The 21350-nt window shown below is 40.4% G+C and overlaps 2 protein-coding genes across 6 annotated transcripts in view; both read right to left on the reverse strand.

The window, feature by feature from the left end:
• The window catches only part of abca7 (ATP-binding cassette, sub-family A (ABC1), member 7), a 30998-nt gene extending 20785 nt beyond the window's left edge, over window positions 1-10213 (reverse strand). For 2 of the 5 annotated variants that reach the window (XM_051376500.1, XM_051376499.1), the window contains exons 1-13: window positions 10101-10213; window positions 7686-7784; window positions 7464-7557; window positions 6556-6697; window positions 4947-5071; window positions 3769-3887; window positions 3048-3245; window positions 2827-2919; window positions 2226-2463; window positions 1902-2041; window positions 1137-1253; window positions 740-937; window positions 102-307 (exon numbers count right to left, since the gene is read on the reverse strand). In XM_051376500.1, the coding sequence (XP_051232460.1) occupies window positions 102-307; window positions 740-937; window positions 1137-1253; window positions 1902-2041; window positions 2226-2463; window positions 2827-2919; window positions 3048-3245; window positions 3769-3887; window positions 4947-5071; window positions 6556-6697; window positions 7464-7557; window positions 7686-7751 (1736 nt within the window). In that variant the 5' untranslated portion in view covers window positions 7752-7784; window positions 10101-10213. Of the gene's footprint in view, window positions 1-101; window positions 308-739; window positions 938-1136; window positions 1254-1901; window positions 2042-2225; window positions 2464-2826; window positions 2920-3047; window positions 3246-3768; window positions 3888-4946; window positions 6698-7463; window positions 7558-7685; window positions 7785-10100 lie in introns of those variants that run through there. The other 3 variants (XM_051376503.1, XM_051376502.1, XM_051376501.1) reach the window with 3 other exon arrangements.
• A 729-nt stretch (window positions 10214-10942) lies between these two features.
• si:ch73-40i7.5 (amyloid-beta A4 precursor protein-binding family A member 3) lies at window positions 10943-20950 on the reverse strand. Its single transcript, XM_051376505.1, has 11 exons — window positions 20676-20950; window positions 18717-19740; window positions 17843-17870; window positions 17588-17733; window positions 17374-17460; window positions 15524-15706; window positions 14564-14743; window positions 13251-13463; window positions 12423-12542; window positions 12113-12253; window positions 10943-12019 (listed from the first exon to the last, which is right to left on the reverse strand). The coding sequence occupies exons 2-11, from the start codon at window positions 19725-19727 to the stop codon at window positions 11948-11950; spliced, it is 2181 nt and encodes a 726-aa protein (XP_051232465.1). The 5' UTR covers window positions 19728-19740; window positions 20676-20950; the 3' UTR covers window positions 10943-11947.
• Window positions 20951-21350: the final 400 nt, after the last annotated feature.

The raw sequence follows: 21350 nt of genomic DNA on the forward strand, positions 1-21350 counted from the left end.
GGCGTTGATACAGTGTTTAGGATAAATACAATACTACAAGACAAACTATCGCGATTCGATATTTTTCAGTATTTTCTTACAACCCTATTCCTCCTCAGTACCTGTCCTTGATCTTGTTGGTTCGGGTCACATCGTCAATGTCCATTCGGATTTTGTAGGTGATGTGCGGCGGCAGGTCAGGGGATGAGGAGTTAGGCAGAAGGAAAACCACACCTGCCCAAAACTGCCTGTCCTCCAGGAGCTCCAAAGCCCTGTCGATCATCTGGCCCTCAGTCTCCAACCCCTCCAGCTTGTTTAGGGAGAAACACTGAGGGGGATAATAAGAAATAGAAATATATGAATGATAAATAACAGGGAACTGAAGCTGAAGTTAAACTTAACTTGTACTTTACGCTTTTGGGTGCAAAATCAAACTGATTTCCCATCTAACCAGTTTTCAAGAATATCAAAGGAGCTCAAAAATGACGGCCCTGTATGGTCACCCTGCAGCTGTAGCTGTGTAATCCTGTTCCTTATGCAACAGGCTGCATTAGCTCTTTAGCCAGCATACTGTGGTTTGTTGGAAATTGCAATAAAAAGAAAATCACTTTACTTCTGTTTCTTGCAAATTTAGTGTATTTTGAAGATTAACTCCCTACTTCCCTGCTTCTGTTCTTATTCCCAGAATGAAGCTGGAATATCTGACATGTTTGGAGAGAGAGAGAGCATGAAGAGTACAAGAACGTCAAAAGAAGAAAACCTCTGTGACTTCAGCGAGAGTGGTGATGGTGTGGCTGAGGTCGTTGTAGATGTCCAGCCAGGTCGGCGGCGCTCCAGGCTTCCTTGGGGCGTCTGGCGAAGGTGTGGACAGGAAACGTGCGATACGTGAGGCCGTCCAGGACGTGTTCTCCAGACGCAGGTTGACTAATACTGCCACCTCAGGCCGCCTCAACAAATCCTGTCACACACACATACAATCACATAATATGAAAAAAGGATTTTCAAATGTATCATAAACACAACACGCACACACACAGAGACACACACACAGACACACAGAGACACACAGAGACACACAGAGACACACAGAGACACACAGAGACACACACACACACACACACACACACACACACACACACACAACTGGTGAGTCAAACCTTCAGCAGCTGAATCTCCACACTGTTCTCCATATAATTCTTGATCTGCGGTCCCACCTCCAGCCAGGCTTCATTCAGCTCCCGGAGGATCCGCAGGTCCTCAAAAGTCTTGTTCACCTTCAGCAGACACAACTTGTCGTTAGCTTAGATAGATGTGTTTGCTTCATAATGTCAACAACTACAGAATACACCTCCAATCCAAAAATAAATTTAAAACAGCTGGTTCCAGGATCTGAACACACTGCAGTTACGTACTGTCTGATTTCTCCAGCTGAGCCGAGAGATTATTACAGAATAAGGACATTTTGGAGAGTTTGTCAGGTTCGTATAACAGTTTAAGATACACAACCTGAGCATTTATCCCTAAATTGGGCTCTGAACTGTTTATCACAAATTTACATTATAACTTAACTTGAACACGATCACCTGTAACTTGTGATATTCACTGCTCGTCAACAAGAAATGGTTTAAATGCATTAAATGGTTTAAATTGTTTAAATGAGGCATGTTTTGGTTACATAAAGTGCGACACACACATGAATTGAACTCCAGTAAAAGTCAATATATAAATATTATTATTACAATTTTCAGCAAACATTGTTGGTGACATCGGCCATCAGTTACAATTATTCCTACTGTAAAAAGTTGGTGATCATTCTTGACAAAACAGACTAAACATGAACTTTCTTGTCTTTCCTAATCTTTCTTTATCACATCTTGACTTATAACAACGGGACAAACTCTCTGAGGTTTGACTCTCTGTACCTCTTTCATGACTTGCTGCACTGCAGGAGTGTCTGGTGTGTACAGCAGTTTTCCAATGAACAGAGGTTTTATTCCTCGCCACACAATGCGAGACAGAGGGTTGGACTCCAGACCTTGGATCAAACTTTTACAGAACGGAGCTGCATGGAGGAAATGTGACAAACAGTACACACAGAACATTACTGATCTTAAAGATCACAAAATTATCAGACCATGCCAGTGACTCTTTAAAACATTTGTACACATTTCCAATCATATCTATCTATCCATGCTGGATGAGAACAAACAAACTGCACACTAACAAGGACGTCCAAAGCCTCTTACTGGTGTTGTTGTCACGGTCCGGGTCTGTGTCTTCAGTACCATTATTTCCTAAGAAGGACTTGATGTCATTGTCCTCATACCAGTTGAGTGATGGGATACGCTCACCGCCAACCTCAGGGTGACCGCACATGATCCTGGAAAAAGCACGAAAACTCTCTTTGGGCAGCGCAGAGCGATTCTCCGGAGACAGAAGATGTAGAGCTGCGCTCATGTCCGCAAAGCTGGACAGAGATGAGAACTGAGGGAGGACAGAGAAGAGTGAAAGGAAGATAAAATAAACACAGGTGAGGGATACAAGAAGGAAACAGATGGAAAAAGATTTTTTTTTAAATTTAATCCTTTGAGAGAATTTGGTCAATTTAAGTGAAAAAATAAGAAGCAACAACAAAGCAAGGGGAAAAAAAGACATAAATATCAAAAGCGTCCACTAGTAGCCACTACTGACTTCAGTGTTGATTAATATGAAATCAGAAGCGGTTACAAAATAACAATCCATTTAACGATGGTCTCATTTGTTTACAGTGAATTATTCATAATGATGCATCTCATGTCATTTGAACAAACATACGGACGCAGGTGGACGTGAAAGCCGTGTTCTTACATCATCAATGAGGACAGCCAGCTCCTGGGAAACTGAGGTGACGGCCTGACTGATGTCCCTGAGATCTCCAGCGTTAGCCATCAGACGGTCTCTCTGACAGGAAGCACAGACAGACAGGTTTACTGCAGCAGCTCAGTGTCACAGCGAACAGGTAGACGACTGCATTTGAATCCACTGAAGTCTTGCACTGGTGAACTGGTGTATTTTTTACTGATTCCTACCGTGAAGAACTTGGTAAAGTCGAGCTGAGAGAGGAAAAGGCGTTCAGCCTCCTGCAGGATGTCGGCCGACTGGTTACACAGCTGAGTCTGAAGATCGTTCATGGTGGCTTCTCCTCCGTCCACCGTCAGAAATTGTCCCAGCATGCTCGCGTTACACACCAAGTCCTTCAGCTGCAATTCAGCTCCAGCCAGAGAAACCTGGATGGGACAAAATGGTTTACTTTTAAAACCATTAGGCTATGAAACAAATAATACACAAAACTTTAACTGTAATTATCATCTGTGTTGATAGTAACTTTTCAATACTACTAACTTATTAAATTGTACTATTTATCTCATACTTTTCAAGTCTGGTGTTTAAAGTTTTTTATCCATTTAGTTTGTATTTGACTTTAACCCAGTTCCACAGTTCACAATCCCTATTTTATTCATGAATCAGGACTGTAGTAATCTATTTGATCTAATATTTTTTGCCACTTAATCATTATAATTGATTCAACCTATTTTTTGGGGAAAATCACTTGCACTGGGTTACCTATATATATAGATAGATAGTTAGGTTTGTCAAATTGAATCTATATATACACACATATAGGTATATATGTATATACACATATACATAGCTACTATTTATACATATACATATATACTATATACATGGTATATACTATTATATACATCCAATGTTTGTTGTCCAAGGATTTACAGCCGATACCCTCACCTGAAAATTGAGACGAGCCTTCAGCAGCTGGTCCACCGTCACAGGCGACAGGGTGCTATTGGTCAGGAGGAAGGTGGAGAACGTCTCATTGGCTCTCAGGTATTCTTGTACTGGGAGATCTACAGAGGAAACACAAACAATAAATACCTTGTATTAAATAAAAATCTTGACAGATAAACTACTGTGCCCTCGTGTGCATGCAAGTTTAACTAAACCATTTAAGTTGTACCGCTGAGAAATCCTCTCAACTAAATCAGTAATTGTTCTAAATCTAGAAAAGAACAGTTCTGAGGTTACAAAGTTCTTTACAGTATCAGTGGGTCAGGATTTTAGGATTCAGCAGATGTCTGTTAGGCCATTTACAAGGGATTTTGTTGCATGAAAAAAACCTCATTGAAGACCTGCTTTAATTCATCTAATTCTTTTGTCTGCCGGTAGTCATGTAATTTAATCTGCCCAGAAAGCAGAAGCTGAGCAGACTCTCTGTTAAGTTGCTTGTGCTGCTTTCACAGCAGCAGTAAATGGCCCCATTCAACCGGTCACTCGACACCTGTTTAAAACCATTCATACAGATCAGCTACTGGCTGCTACTGTAACCTCTCAAACCTGCTCAGATAAGTCTGGGAACAGCTCTGGCTCAAAAAATAAAATCTGAATTTGTTTGTATTTGATGGCCTGCAGGGACTTAATCCTGCTATCCATAACATTAGGTTCTTTTAATGCACATTTGTTTTTATTTAATAAACAAAGTAGGTTTGCAATCTCTGTTATTAGTGCTTTGACATTTGAAGTAAAGATTTCCTTCTGCTGTCTTCCTGGATTCAAACATTGTGGTCATCTTGTCTTCCTGCACTTTACCACACAATGACTTTGTTTAAACTGCACTACATCTTCACTGACAGAAGCCAAGGCTCTATTGGGTTTCTCCATATACATAATTTATTCTGATTCTTGGAAAGCAACCTTAAAGATATACCTTGACATTATATACTATGCATGTTTGTCTGCCAAAATGAGTCAGCTCATTAATTACTGGGATTATAATGAAATCTAATGAACTCTCTGGATAAAGTGGTGAATAAGGTGCCTTTAGAAAGTAAACACCAGTGTCACTGGGTCACTCTGTCAAGGTATCTCTTTGGGTCTGTGCTAGAGGAGATTTAAATAAGTTGTGGTACTTGGCCAGGCTCCAGGTCTCTCTCCCAGCCTTCGGACACTCTCCATCAGGTCCTGAAAGCCCGAGAATCTCTGGTTTCCACTGTAGGACAGAACTGTCTGGGCGTCCACGAAGAGACGAGACAGTCTGGAGGAGAAGGACAACAAGAGGAGCCTTTAGTGGGACGAACACATGCAGCTACGTTACATTTTACAGACTTTTTTTTTTTACCAGTACACACTTCCCCTCTGCAAACACTACCAACTATGTTCAATGAAGAATTCAACTTGGGGCTAATTTAAGCCAGATGTATAACCAGATGTGGGAGCAACTGAAAGCACCAAAGAAGGGTTTTAAACACTCTCTGATGTCAACTGCATCATTACACAATATGTAACTTTGACATACCAGTGGGTCATCCACCGATCACAGGGTTGGTGGTTAGATCCCCAGCTGTCTACATGTGTCCTCGGGAAAGACACTGAACCCCAGATTGCTCTGATGGTCAGCACCTAGCAGTGTGTGAGTGTGTAAATACTCATGACAAATGTAGCTAAATCCTGTAAAGCGATATATAAATGCAGCCATTAACGTTTACATAAAGGAAAGAAAGAAATTAAAGCAACAACAAGCACTTTGTGTTGATTCTGGCGGCCCCTGTGGACATAAGCAGTATTGTTTCTGGCTATTGTTTAAATCTGACCTGGTGACAGACATTAAGAATAACTATATAGAAATAGCAAATCTTCTCGCTGATGGTCTCGTGTGCTTGTAGGTCACATAGAGGCATCAGTATTAAACTGAGACTATTTCATAACCAGTAAAAAAAACTCCATGTAATAGGCTTAATTAATTAATTAATTAAAAAAAAGGTGACTTAATGTTGTCTGTGATGGATTGCCTGAGAGGATTTTTACATCACAGTGATCTGAAATGAAACTGCTGCCTGGAAAGTAGGAAAAGTCTCTGCTGGTTGTCTGACAAGCTCAAGGTAAAAACAAGACAAACAGACAAACCACAGTGTAGTACTAAAAAGTCCAACATTGTTTTTTATGTTGGTTTGTGCAGATTAAACAGACATATAAAAAGTTAATTAGTTAAAAAGGTACTGCTTGTAGGCTTCAGACAGAGCCACGTTAGCTGTTTTTTGTCTTTGTGCTGAGCTAAGCTGCTGGCTTTCTATTTAACAAACAGACATGAGAGTGGTATTGATCGTCTAATCTTCTCTGGCGTGCATATTTTCCAACAAACGACTCCTCTGATGTACGCTAATGCAAAGTTATGTAAAGTACGGTATGCAAACTGTTATGATTTCCTATATTCAAAAATGATGCCATCAAAGGCTTTGTGTTACTTTCGTCTAATAGCTCAAGAACACTGGAGTTGATCTTTAAATCACGGCTGCAGGTCTTACTACAGCAGCACTGCAGTCTGCTCTACAGCTTTCTTGAGCTAATAACCAAAGTCAATAACAACAGGCTGATTTTGTATTTTATCAAAAATATAACATAAATCTTGAGTGACGGCAGTTTGTCTGTTTATCTTTTGGGCTTTATTCTACAAGCAACGATCCTCTGGTAAACTCCACCTCTCCAGACAGCTGCCCATGTTTTTACCTCCAGTCTACCTACATGGAGTTGTCAAAGTTGCCAACTTGGCCCGACGTCTCCCCTGGTGTCGGGCTGTGGAAGCAGGGATTGTTGATGTTGCAGATAATGCCCTGAATCCATGGCAAAGTGCCTGCCGATGGCAAGGCTTTGTTTGGAAAGTGACCTACAAGGAAAGGAAAGGAAAACACAAACAGTTCAGACCCAGGAGATTAGACCGAGATATAAAACAATAGAAATACTGTGATGGTGGGCTGAAATACAATCTACAGGCAGTGGACTGAACTATAATCCTAGCATTACTCAAGCTGCTGTTCATTTCATTAAATGCTGTTTTTGTTATAATTGATATCAGATTACACTGTTATACAATCTTCAACCTGATCCTGGGCTGCTTTTAATGATAGACAAAAACAGGAAAGAAGAAGCATGTTCTCATGGAAGCAATGTCCAGAAAAAAACACACAAACAGAAACTGAACAGAAGTTTTCAGGCTCCTAAAACAAAATGTACTGTATGTGTAGTGTCCACTTAAAACAAAGTACGGTATACAGTAAATACAAACCCCTCATATCGTAATTAAAACTGGTAACAAGCAAGGTTCTGTTTGTGGTTTCTTTCCAAATCCGTTACCGTCTTCTACTGTAACTTTACGTGTATTAAGGCACTGACCAGCTGGCCTACATGGTGTTGCGTCTTGCCACGCTGTGTTTTATTATGTTACCATGTCATGTTAGGTCACCTCATGCTAATGAAGAACTTCTCGAAGAAGGTCAAGAACGCAGCAGTTTAGGAAAAACAAATGTGCGTGCCTGGCACAGGAATCACTCTCAGTGAGCTAATCCTCTTTAGCTGGCTGGCACAAAGCCATTTTCCAGACCTGTAAGTTAAGAGTGTGTCTGAAAACACACACATTACATAACATCACTCACATTGGCTCTGTTTGTACGGAGGGTGTGAATGACGAACTGAGATGAGGATGACGAAGAGGAACAGCGGCCAGAGGAGCTCGATGATCAGCTGGATCTGCGTAGGAGGAGGGCGTTGGAGCTGTTACACGTGCATCAAATCATTTCACACATTTAATGCTCAAGCTGTGTCTCAGTTTCAGAATCAACAAACTATTTTACTCCTTTCTGTTCAAATGTGGTCACCTTGTTCCTCCGGCGGTACGTTATGTTCTTCCAGAGCAGGAGGGAGAGCTCCCTGAAAAACCCCATCGCTCCAAACAGCTACCTGACCATGATGCAAATCTGGAAAACACAAACAAAAGTTCAGCAGGGCGTCCTAGTTGTCAAGTTGCTAGGGACACTTGCCACGTGGCTGCTGTGTCCCCACTTAGATTACAGCTGGAGACATTTACCACATTTCATCGTCCTCTCTGTCTCCCCGTTCCCTTTCTTGCCCCTTACCCTCACAAAAAGCCTCCAATCAAATAATAAAAGGTTCAGCAGTGGATTAGGGTTTAATACACAGACACATACAACCCTTTTACAACCCTATATCATGTGATTATATAATGAACACGATTCCTATTGTGATACCGCAAATATATTCCCACAGCAACACACAAGCATGGCTGAAATTGAAAGTAACATTGCTACCGGATCCACAGGATCTTCATGAGTGTGGAAGTGATTTGGTTACAAAAGATCAGATGTACAACAAACCACTAATACGCAGGAAGTGCAAGAAGACTGTATAGAGACGGGCCGATTAAACAGGACGTATGTATGGTGTTTAGAGATAATTGTCATCGGTCGATGCCTGCAGTCATGAGGTTGATGAACAAAACATCTCTGTAGACACATCAATGGAACAATATTAGCGCCTTGTGAGTTTTGGGAAGGTGGTAAAAAAGTTAGTTTCAAGTCCTGTTCTATAAACTCTGTATATGTAAAGTAAACCTTTACCTAAATTTCCTCAGTCACCATAAATATTAACACATTTTTCCCATCCTAAATGTTTTATGAAGTGGGTCTTCTTCGAGGGTATCGAGCATTTGTTAACCCCCCCTGTGTTTCTACAGTAGTCCAGAATAGACAAACCAAACACTTTCTACAGCTAACCCAATGTATTCTTCTAATTAAATAATACATAATAATTAATACATATTACATATAACACTACATGTTAAGATAACAACATATCGGCATTATATGCCCCCACAACTAGACTGTAATGTCAAAAGGAGGCAATACAAGAAACTTATTTCACCACCAAATATTCTTCGGCATTTTGTCACATTATTAAGAATTATCACAGAAATAATGTGAAATATTGTGATATTATTCGAGGGTAATATAGCCCACACCTACTCTGGAGGTTATTAAAATATCAGCTTTTCTTCTACATTTAAAGTGTGTGTTAAAAATCCTGACTGACTTGCTCTACAGGTTTTTTTGACAATATATCTATGAAGATTATTGTCAGCACATTTTACATTTAAGGTGTGTTACAGTGTTTTAAAATACTTGCTGTCTCTTTGTATCCTGTGTATGAATGAGTATTATGAATAAGCTATTGTTGGTGAGGACCGCTGTGAGAAACCTTTTCCCCTGCAGAGGACGCAACTGTGGAGCTTCATCATCAGCAGAAAACATCTTCATTTTAACTTTTATATGTCGATCTTTCACCGACCTTAGCCACGAATATGTTGAATAAAGTTAAAAGTCCCGTATGCGGTATCTCCAAAGGGCTGTTTTTTTTAATATATATTGTGCGAGTGAATGTTGTCTTAGGTTCCTGCTGTGATCTGTTCAAGACAGACAATCCCCCCCCCCACTGCTTCATCCTGAAATCCTCCTGATCCCAACAGCTTACCTTTAACACATTTAACACTTTAACATTCATTGCTCTGTGAATGCCTCCAGAGTTTGGTTTCAATCTGCCTCATGATGTTGAGCCAGGCTAGAAAGCAAATGGCCAGACTAGATTTCCTTTGCAAATCTGTGTAACCTCAAAGTCAAACTATTTGTTTGTTATTTTATTTGTTGAGTTGCATTCATCTGTTTGCATTAAAACTCTTTGCAGATGTCAGCACAGTTATAAGATACAGGTGTGTGGTAGCCACTGTATATTATTTGACATTATAACCTTTTTTTTTTTTTTATTCTGTTTTGTTTCATGGAGCCTTTCAGCAGCAAAACATTGGTAATTACTTAAATGTAATATATTATCAAACTAATGTTAATAGTAGATCTTTAAAAAAGCCTCATTACATTACATTAAATGAACTCACAGTTACAATTTAACTTAATAAATAAGTGTTAAAGGCATTTCAGCATTTTCATTTGTCTTTTTGTCTTATTAAAACAAAAAATATAAAGTGAAAATACAATAATAATATATGTAAATACCATTAATAGTCATTAAATTGCCCGTGTAGTGCACAGTTACAAAGGACAGCATCAAACACGGAAAACATCAAGCTAACAGCTAAAACAAGGGAAACTCATAAGCTAACGTGACACACGGACGCTGTTAGTGGTTTAAAATCATCTTATTTTAACACAATACCTACAAACTAATGAGGTCCCAAGACTGTTAAAGCTGTAGTTAATGATTACCTGCTGTTATTGTTGGTGATAAACTCTCCTTTCAGGGTGTCGGACGCACCAACGGCCCGCCGGTAGCTTGTCATTGACTCTCCATTTCCCCACTGTTTGTAAAGGCAGGTGCGGGCTGACGAAAGGTCCCGCCCACACGCAACGCTGATTGGTCGAGGGATACTCCAGGGGCGGGGTCATAGGCGCCGGTTAAAGATCTGATTGGCTTTCGTCCCGTGTTTTGGTAACTGGAGACCGCTGATTGGTCAGGAATCAGAAGCGGCGTTGTGTAAATGCTTAGTGACACAGATGGTATGAAGTGTGTCTTGTAACAGTGGTGTGCAACCCTTTTCTATCATTCACTGACATATTTTATGGATATTTCATATTATATTTAACACATACAAGAACAACTGATAAACTGTACAATTAACCCACACAGAGAACGTAATAGCTGCAGGAAGTTTGTGTAACATTAGTGATTTGGATGACTTTTGAGCAATTACTTCTTGTCAATATTGCATTAGAGACCAGTTGTTCTGATATTTTCTTGTATTTCTTTACACAATCCTCTGTCTGTATTATGCTTTTTGTAATTTGTAACAATCATACATACTTAATAGGCTTCTTCCTTGACAAATTTAGTGTTTTCTTCTTCTTGATACTTGGCCATTGTTCTAAAGCAGGATGAGGATGTTTAGCAGTGGTTTTCTTCACATGAATGAATGGAATGATGTTATACAGGCCTACTGTGTATATTTTTAAAGTCTTCTTACACCCCTTAAATCAAGAAAGCCTTACTTAATTGGGGGGTCACGACCTCCAGGTTGGGAACCACTGCCTTATAATAATATTCACATAAATAAAAGGCATTACTTTATTAGCACAAGCAGTATATGATTACATTGTATACTTGTAACTAAATAAAATAGCAGTAAAGATATTAACATTACATCTTCAATTATTACATTAATTTCCTTATATGAACTGTGCTATTAAGAATTTGATGTATTTTTCAATTACATGTACAGCAAAGACAACATATTTATAGAGCTGTCCGAATTCAGATATACAGAAGCTCTACGTACATAGGGATATAATTTGTTTTTTAAATAATTTCATTTCATTTAGAGCCTCTTGTACAAAAGCAACTTTGCCTCTGAAACATAATCAATGACTTCTGTCAATAAATAACTCAATGGGATATCTTACAGATCATTTTAATGAACATCCAAAACAGCAAAGTTCTTAAAAATATACGCATCTCTCTATCAATAAGGCATTTACCTTTAATTGTGCATGATGTCTGCTTCCTGTCAGGCACAGTCAGGGAAGCACTGTATGAATGAACCAGAGCCTTCTGTGGAGCGTGTGACAGACACTTGTTGATATGCACGTGTGTACGTGAAGGACTGGAAGTAAATCACAATGAAATACACAGACTCTGTGTACTGATTCAATAAGGTTTCCCCAGCGAGCACGTTCAGCTCAGGCACTCTGGCAACACACCGGGGCTGGAAGACCACGAACTCTACAGTTTACTCAACACCATTCAAAAGTTAGAGAAGTCCCAAAAAAATATTCAGTTTATGAATTATTGCATCCCACCTAATGCTTGCATTGTTAAATATCAGATAAATATAAAGAGCTACCATCTATCCCTGTCACTTTAAAATATGCTTTCACAATATTCCAATGTGCTTTACATCTTAAAAATATATAGCTAGACTACTTTGTTGTGTTCAGTGCTGTGACAACAGCTCGTGATACGCTGTGTGATCAATTGCATAATATTTTCTGAGTTTGGCAAAAGTTCATGTAGCTTGAACACTGTGCAGTATTTTTGTCCTTTATGTAGCAGGAAGCGCTCAAAGAAACACTGGTTGCTCCTGGCCTGTTAAGAGTCGATAGGTTGAGGCTGGCATGGTCTTTAAGTGAATCTGCGCAGAGAGAGAAAAATTATAAAAGTTAAATGTTCAAAAATGTAACAAATGTAAAATCAAAGTAAAATTTTATATTTAATCTCTTCTCACCTCTCCGACAGCATTCGTCAGGATCTGGATGATTTTATCGTGCGGTGTGGCGACGACACTCTGCCCGTTGATTTCAATGATGCGGTGCCCGACGCGAATGCCTCCTCTCTCCGCTATACCGCCGCGCATTAGACTGCAGATCTGCAACAGGAAGACAGAAAGGAATTTCACAACAACACACTAGTAGTCGGACACAGACTTGAGATTATCTCATCAAAAAGTGAAGAAAATACAACAACCGACTGTGAAGACGAGACAAACCTCCCGTAAGTTTAATTATGAGACACAGAAAATATGAATATTGACTTACGATGCCGTCCTCCACACTGAAGCCGAGCTGAAACTTGGGATCTGGCCTCCTGATGATCGCCATGGTGACTGGTGGGCAGTGGACGATGCTGAGCTTCACATACTTTTGGCTTTTTAAGTCCTGAGATAGAAAGAAAATAATGTGAATTTAATGTATACTTTAGTGATGTGTGCTGCATTACTACCTTAAATCTCTACAAACACTTTAGTCTTTATCCTGGAGGAACTTGAAAATGTTTTACATGAATTATTTCTGTGTCTGTCAGTGGATTGCACAACAGTTTCTCTATTCCTCTATCTATAATCTATTTAAGACTGTTTTTTATGTTTTTTTATGATGTGAATACATGATAGCAGACGCTGACTGTTGTTAGGTTGCCGTTCAGACTCATGGTCACGACCCTCTGCATGTGAATTCTGCAGCCTCACGAATTACCATAAAGTGTACAGACACAGCCTCAAAACACAAATGCTTCAAAGCTTCTGCTCTACCTCTTAAAATATTACATATGTGTGAAATACTGGCTATACACAACTGGATAAATACTGATGTTAGACCTTTAAACCCCAAATAACATCTGAGTCCACTATCAAATCAATACGTTTATTTGTACAATCACAGTGCATGGAAACACAGCACCATCTAGTGCATCCTAAGGGAAGTACATTTGCAGTGAAACACTTGAATGTAGTGTTTGTTTACATTTTAGTGTTTTACCTGAAGCCCAATAAAGAAATTATTCCATCATTATAACAACAACACATTAATTACTGTAGATAAAGTTTTATTGTTAATTAAATTACTCTGATTGTAAGTTTCCTTTCTTACCCGGATAATGTTCTGGCAGGTGCTGATGGGCAGACCCACCATGCTGGTGCTGTTGACGGACATGATGCGGTCACCGATGCTGAGCTCGCCGCTGCGCTCAGCCGGACCTCCGTGAAGGAGGTTGGCCACCACCACTGTGGGCAGGATGGAGCCCCAGCCCGACTCCACCACCGCCAGACCCAAGATCTCTCCGGGAGCCTTAGTGATGACTACCTGAACCACAGAGACACAGAAATCTTAATGTTTTCACCTGGTTAACCGGTTATTTCCCTCCACAGTTGTCACGTGTTTTGGTGGCGTGTTTGACCGTCTCTCTCTCCAAAACTCGGGATCAGGGTGTTTCTGTAGCTAATATGTAAATAGTTTGTTTGAGCTTGTAAATATTTATATAGTTAGTTTGAGCTTCTCCCTTCCTTTGTAGATTTTAGTTTTTACTTCAAATATAAAATGTCTCTGTAGTGAGTTTAATGTTTATAGTATGTGTATGTAAATATCCACTGCAGTGTACCAATCAGAAACAGATTTGCATTTGCACTGCAGTGATCAAACAGTTAAACATAAATAAGAAACAGTAACTCAACTAATGACTACAAGAATAATAGAAATCTCATGCACAGGAAACAACTAGCAGAACTGCCACAGAGGACCAGAGTGAATCAATGAAGTGATCAGAGTTACTGAAAAATAATAATTAAATCGCTGGTTCTCAAACTGTGGTGCTACTTGAGCTCCTCCTGGTGGTACCTGGACAAATCTCTAAAATATATATTTTTTAACGAAATACATTTAAAAAACATATAATAGCTGCTATCAAAATACTACAAATTTCCAGAAAATAAGTTTAGCCTTTCCTGTAATATTTTTGTTTCACTATCGGATGTGGTACATGGTGTAAAAACACTGTGTTAAACTATATTCATATATTAAGTAAAATGAAAATAAGAACAAATGTTGCGTTGATTCTGGGACAGTTGGAGGTAAAATTCAGTTGCGGGACGCTGAAGAAAAAAGTTAATTTGGAGCCCCGGATAAGAGGTGACATTAGGTGAGATGAAGATGAGAGATAACTGTTGAATAAAGAAAAAAATAAAGAACTGAATACTCTTTCTGTCAAGAGGCCTACTGATCTGAACTTCTGACCCACATCTGGAGTAACACATGATATTTTTCCAGATGTTTCCAGAGGCTGTTATAAACATCTGAAAAAGCTAAAACGTGATATTGAGGTAGACATTCATGATTTCAATTAGGCATTCAACCTCTACACCTCACATGACTCTTCTTATGTGTGTGCTGACAATCACTACGCTTACGTCTCGGATGTTCTGAGAATCAGAGAAGTGGGCCAGGTCTCCGTTGTAGAGCTCCTGACTTTCCAGGTAGTCGCTGTACTCGCCCGGCCTCAGGTCGCTGGCTTTGATGCCGTTGGCCTGAAGAAACTGCTGGTAGGCCACGCCGAACGCCTGGCCGATAGCTTGGGCTATGACCTGAGCCTGGATGGAGAGACACAGGGTGGAGGACACAGTCATTCCTCCTGGGAGGGTTTATATCTGAATCGTTGAGGCATTTGTTAAATAAATATTCTTCTAAGTCTTTGTTTTTTTACCCTCCATTTTCATGTGAACAAATTAAAGCAAATGAGTTCAGCTGCAAAACACTCAACGGTCACACCCTGAAACTAAAACATCAACCAGAAATAGAGCATCAAGTCTGATGCTCTATAAAAGGTGATCTATTTTAAAAAACCAAAACTATCTGTTACATTCATTCGCTCACTTGCCCCCACCCATTGTAAATCCTGTCATTTAAGAGGAGTAAAGTTGGGAAAGAACTAGCAGTAGACGCAGCGGCCTCATGGCCTTCAGTATCCCACAGCTAATTAGTTTCTAAAAAGAAACTCTTCCTCCTCCTATTCAGTCTTGCCAAGAGTGGGAAACTGGGACGACAGCCAGAGCGTTTTTACATTCAGGAGAACTCACTGGCTGTCTGGGGGAAGGAAACCAGGCCAAGCTGAAGCTGTAACTGTTGTGTGGCCGAGAAAACAGCACATTTGATCTGAGATGCAAGGCTGAGGGGAGCTAAAGATGCTAATAATGTCTTGAACTGTGAGCCAAAGGTTCGAGTCTACAAATGAATTGACATGATGAAGTTTGTCCACTATGAAGTCCTACTAGAGTCCAAAATAACAAAGCTAATGAGTGAAAACACTATCATGATGTTTACTTTCTACTGGTAACGTTTATGTGTTCAGACCCTTCGATCGACTAACTCACGTCGTCAGAGGAGAAGACGTGGCAGATCATTAAACACTTCTTCTGAGGCCCAGAGGAGGATGAGGAGGAAGAGGGCTGGTCACTGTCCGGCCCTTTACGTTTCCTCCGTGCCATTAGGACCACGATGTTGCCGATGTCGGCAATGTAAGAGATCATCTGCAGAGCGTGATCCATCATCGCTTCCTGTGTGGAAAATGAGACACGAGGGTGTTAATGATTTTAGAAACAGACAGAAAGGTTTGGATTTCACTTTACCTTCAAGTCTCTACTTGTTAATATATGACAAAGAAGGATGGCCACTCCTTTATTTTCTGTTTTTGTCAGTTACGTTGTTGTGCCTGGTTGGTAGAGACAACATCCAAACTCTCACTGGTGAGGCATTCAAGGACACTTGATTAACTACATTAATGTTGATCTCATTCAGAAGACAAATGTGTGGAAAGGATTATGTGACTGAAGATTTCTTGTATTAGAAATGTTGAGCTGGGTGCCCGGTTAGCTCAGTCGGTAGAGCTGGCGACCAATATACGGAGTTGCTGCAGCGGCCCGGGTCCGAATCCGACCTGTGGCCCTTTGCTGCGTGTCATCCCCTCTCTCTCCAAACACCTTTCCTGTCTCTCTACAGCTCTCTCTATAAAAATAAAGCCAACCATAGGCCAAAAAAATAACAAGTAGCCATTTATAGGTCATTAAATCTGAGAAATTCAGTGTCTTTGAATGCAACAACAGGTGGAAAGAGTTCTGCTCACCTCTTGTTACTATAATGATGAAATCATAAGTGCAACTTTCCCTTCGAACACAAGTTATAATATAGTTATAATAAATAAAGTTAAGATGCTAGTATGAGATGAAATTAAACACTATGTGGCTTAAAATTGTCAAGAATATTGTTTGTAACTGAAATGTCATCTTCATAAAAAAGAGAAAAAATCACCAATTATGGTGCAATGAGGAGCAACCAGCCATGCAGAGAGGGAGCCGACAGTAGATGACCCACTTTGACTCTCCTGACAATTCAACCACACAGTGGAGGAAAATAGACGCTACTATAACTGCAACGTTACTGCAGAGCTCTCGTATTAAATCACCATCCTGTTCTATATTAAGGGTTCCTGCTGCGAGGGCTCAGCTTGAAGGTGGAAATATAAAAGTGCAACCCTCCTTTATTAAAGGAAAGTTCACTGATGTTTTTTATGTTAATCAAACCTCAAATCTAATTACAATTCAGCAGGTAGGGACACTTAATCAAGAACAAATAAACACTGGCAGACATTTAAGGATTCCCACATATATTTTAGTGTTTTAGTTATTAGGGATGTGAATTGTTCCGATTTTATTGATTCCAATTCCAATGTCGGTTTTGCTTATCGGTCCAATTCTTTGTTTATTCCCTTTGAAAAAAACGCTGTAGCCTGAGAACTAACGGTAGCAACAGTTTGTTGTCCTTGAGGTTTTCCACTGAGTCTTCTCTTACAATGTGCAATTGTCAAAAAAACATCCCGGCATTGATAAGGAATTGATGAGCTCGGACACATACGATAAATTGGACAATCTGGAACCGGTTATGGATTCAGATCTTATAACTTTTCCTCCAATTACAGTTCTTTCTTTCTTCCCAACATACCCCTGTGAATTGTTGGATGAAGTATGATGAGGTAAATCATTTTATTTGACACTTAAAAACTTAAAATTTGTATACGTTATCATGTTTTCCAAATTTAAATCCATTCTACAACCTGAAAACCATTAATAGCATCAATCAGTATCTGTTCGCTCAGAAGCCAGAAGACCTGTGGTAGTTTCGACCACATGTGGTTTAAAACCCCAAATTTAAAAACAGCAAAACATACCTGTGTGTCAGCAGTGAGCACTTTGATTCGCTGAGTGGAGATGAACAGATCCACCTCTGTCATCGGCTGCGACTCTCCCTCCGGAGCCTGAAAACAAACAAACACTGATATGAAGCCTGTACCATGTATGTAAAAAATTATCCTTAAAATCACTAGAACAAAGTCACAGTCAGAGCTGGTCTGTTCACTGTGAGCGTCTCTTATCGGAGTTCACCTTAATGCGGTCCACAGCCTCCTGAGCCTGCGCCATACGGGCGCTTGTAGACGGGTTCTTCTCTGATTTGAGCTGAGTGGATCCCAGATACTTTGCACCAAAAACAACTCCATCTAACAAGTCCTCGGGGTCACAGGGACCGGGCACTTCAGAGCGAAAACACAATAACATTAACACAGTGACTTGCTCTCATCTGACACAGAAAATAAAAAGCTGAATTTCTAATGAGATGAAAGAAGTGTGCTGGTGGCTCACCGTCTTTATATGAAGGGTGATCGGCACTCTGCAATGACAGAAAAGGGAGAAATTAATGGACAGTCAAAGAAAATAGGGGAAAATATTGAATTCAGATATTTTGTTTCTTCATATTGTATCAATTCTTAAAAACACTGCAGCGATTTCTTTGTGTTTAGACGCCCAAAACAGAAATAAAAATGAATGCTGCACAAACATTCTCTCATTTAATCCATTTTATATGATAGAAGACTGATCAGGAATCAATAAGGGAATCGATAAAGAATCGGACCGATGAGCAGAACTGATAATAGCATTGGTATCAATAAAGTCTCGACATCAATTCCAATCCTAGTACATGAAGAAAATAACAAAAAAGTTCAGTAACTGATCAATTTTAAAGGTTATAGTTCCCATAATTGATCCTTTTGGTTACCTAGCAACTTAAAAAGACCAAACATTGGCGCGATCATAAACACCAACCCTGAAGCTACCTTGCTTTTCTCTGTTTTACAGCATTATTAAATAAATTAAAAGTTTTGTTTCAGCTGCTTATCAGACAAACCACTGGGTTGTGGTAACTTGTGATGGTCATTATTTAATTCAATTTGACATTTTGTAGACTGATTACTCAATTAAACCAAAAAACTAACTCATAAATATTTGTTAGTTTCAATCAAAACCCAAATTACATCATTATAAATGGTCAAACTTCAACATCTCTAATGATAAACATTTAATTGACTTTATTTTAAATCTAATTTTTGTGGAGTTTTATACTGAGTAGTTTTAAACATATGAAAGTTACATTAGACTAAAATGAATAATTCAGCTAATTTAGAGTTTATAATTCATCCTCCTTTAAGCTGATTATATTAATAGTCTTAAAACCGACCTGCTCGCCCTCTGCAGCAGCCTCGTCTTCCTCCGGAGGCTCCTCGCCCAGCTTCATCCACACTGGCTCAGGATACTCGTCATCAGGCAGGGAGGCAAGGGAGTCGTCCCTGTGCCGCCGCTGTTGCCCGTTCCCGTAATTCCCCCAGAACCTCTGAGCATCCTCCTGACTGTAGGAAACGGACACCACGGCGTCCACCTCTCCTCGGTGGGGCAGACAGGCGGGGTCGGAGGTGGCGTTGATCTCTGTGAACTGCAGCATCCCCAGCAGGTCTCTCTGGTGGCGCTCCGAGAACAGCAGCCCCGAGGTTTCGGTGCAGTCGTCCGTTATTTGGGAGGAGGGAGCGCACGCTTCCAGCTCAGACCGGTCGTGGTACTGATGCTGGGTGAGGTGAGGTGCCGTCTGCCGGCTGGGATGAGGCTCTTCGCCCATCAGCTGGAGCTGGCTGAGCAGGCTGTGGATGCGGCTGTGGTCTTCATCACCTGATCTGTTGTTAGCGACCTCAACCTCCTCTTCGCTGACCCTACTCTCCACATCACGTAGAACCTCTTCCTGGTATTTCCCAGCACCCTCCGAGTCCTCAACTCTCCCCACTTCCTCTTCCTCAGCTGCTTCATCTTCTTCCTCTAATGCCCCGCTAGTTTTCTGCACTGGTTCTGCAATGTTTCCCACAAGCTCCTGCTCGTTTACGTCGAGTGAAGTCACAGTGTCACTCAAAGGTAGTAACACTGGTTCACCCGGACTGGGTTTGTCCAGATCTTCAACAGAGGGGGTAAAGCTGGGGTCGTCCAGGTCGTCTGCTGAGCCCACCTCACTAGAGGAGTCAGACCTCCAGTCTAACGGAGGAGGCTCGATGAAGTTGTAGGACTCCAGTTCCTCCACCTCTGCACCTGGAGCGGCGACAGTCTGCGTGGGGACCTCGACCACAGAGGCTCCATTAACAGGGACAGAGGCAGAACACAGGGAGGGTGCAGAGGCTGACTGATCAGCGGGGCAAACGTCTGAGTCCATTTTGAAAGAAAGCCTGTGTGTGAAAGTGACATTACTGTGCAGCAGTTTCATTAAGAGGCCACCAGGAAACTGGGTTCACCAATGAAACTATTGATGTAGAGTCTGTCTCACATAAGTGATTGTGAAATCCCAAGTCCAATCACACAGCCCGCTTATCCTCATTGCCCCATGACCATCAAGATAGAAAACAGCCTGAAGCTCAAAGTACATAAAACAACATGTACATTATGTGTAACCATCAAATAGACATCCAGTTGCCTTTACATACACTAATGTACCCTAGAGAGAATAAGGAACTCTTCCCACATTATTTTCCAGGAGTTTTTCTACAGCACTTGCTCACAACTGGTCATATAACTTACTGGTATTGACACATTTAACTCCAGTCCAATAGTTTAAAACAAAATACACACCCAGGTTTATGTACGGCAATCTGAGTGAGGGGATAAAATACTATTAAACATTCCCCAGGACAAAATATTCTTAATTTCCAGCTTATTTGGTCACTTTAATCCAGTTCCAAGTGGAAAACTAGCCTCTAAATGTCCAGGTTTTGATGGCGCACACCAGACTCCATTCAAAAAACTGCTAATTTAAGCAGCATCATTAACAGGTAAAATTTAAGTAACTGCTCCAATACTTTTAAAAAACAAGGCAGATCTCCTGGTAAATTTGGCATAAAAATGATCCACAATGCACCACGATATCTGAGCCGATTCTAGGTCCTACATGTGACTTTATTATCTTATATAGTAACATTATAATCTGTCACAGTTAACTCAGTGGGGCTACCTCAAAGCTAGCCCACAAAGTAGCTCAACGCTGACTAGTTTCGCTTATTTCAAACCGCAGCGTCGCGGTACGAGTTCATTAACACAGTATACAGTTATTATTATTTATTAAAAACCCACCAGGACTTTAAGCCGAAGGAAGGAGAGCAGCTCGTACCTGATACTCGGGGTCTTTCTCGGGGTCTTTGTGCCCACGCAGAGGAGACTGCTGCCGGTGCCACGACCGATGAGTTGACGTGGTTTGAGATTTGAGTCTTTTCCAAAACTTTGGCTTCGTTTTCTTCGTCATACTAACAACAGAAACACCGTCAGCCACAATAATGTTTCACATGATAACAAATAATCGCGGTGTAAAGCAGAGTTTTACTGCCATTGTTGCTGATCTCGACTCGGCTGCTCTTTTTTTTTTTTTTTTTTATTCGCTGACTCTTTGGTTGTGCTGCGTTCAGGTGCTCTTGTGCATTCGCAGTGTTTTTCAGACTCGTGGTTTCTCTTCCCTTTTTTGCTTCCTCTATAGACATGACTTAAACCACAAGATCTATTTAAAACACATTTCCAAATTCTAGGTTATAAACAAAACTCGTATTCAATCGAAAACACATACTTTAAAAAAAAATATATATTTTTAATTTAACCATCTGATTTATAATTTAATACAACTATCCTACTGCTGTCTTTATCACTACAGTTTAAAATGATGGATCAAGAAAAATAAGTTGTTAAATTCTTTCTGTTGCAGAATAAAAGTAGTTTTCTGATACAGATGTGTCATTGTTTGAGCTCAGGAAGCTCTAAATCCCGAGCTGTACGTCGGCACATGAAGGCAACGGTT

This window comes from Dicentrarchus labrax, unplaced genomic scaffold, assembly GCF_905237075.1.
Source record: "Dicentrarchus labrax unplaced genomic scaffold, dlabrax2021, whole genome shotgun sequence".
NCBI classification, from domain to species: domain Eukaryota; kingdom Metazoa; phylum Chordata; class Actinopteri; family Moronidae; genus Dicentrarchus; species Dicentrarchus labrax.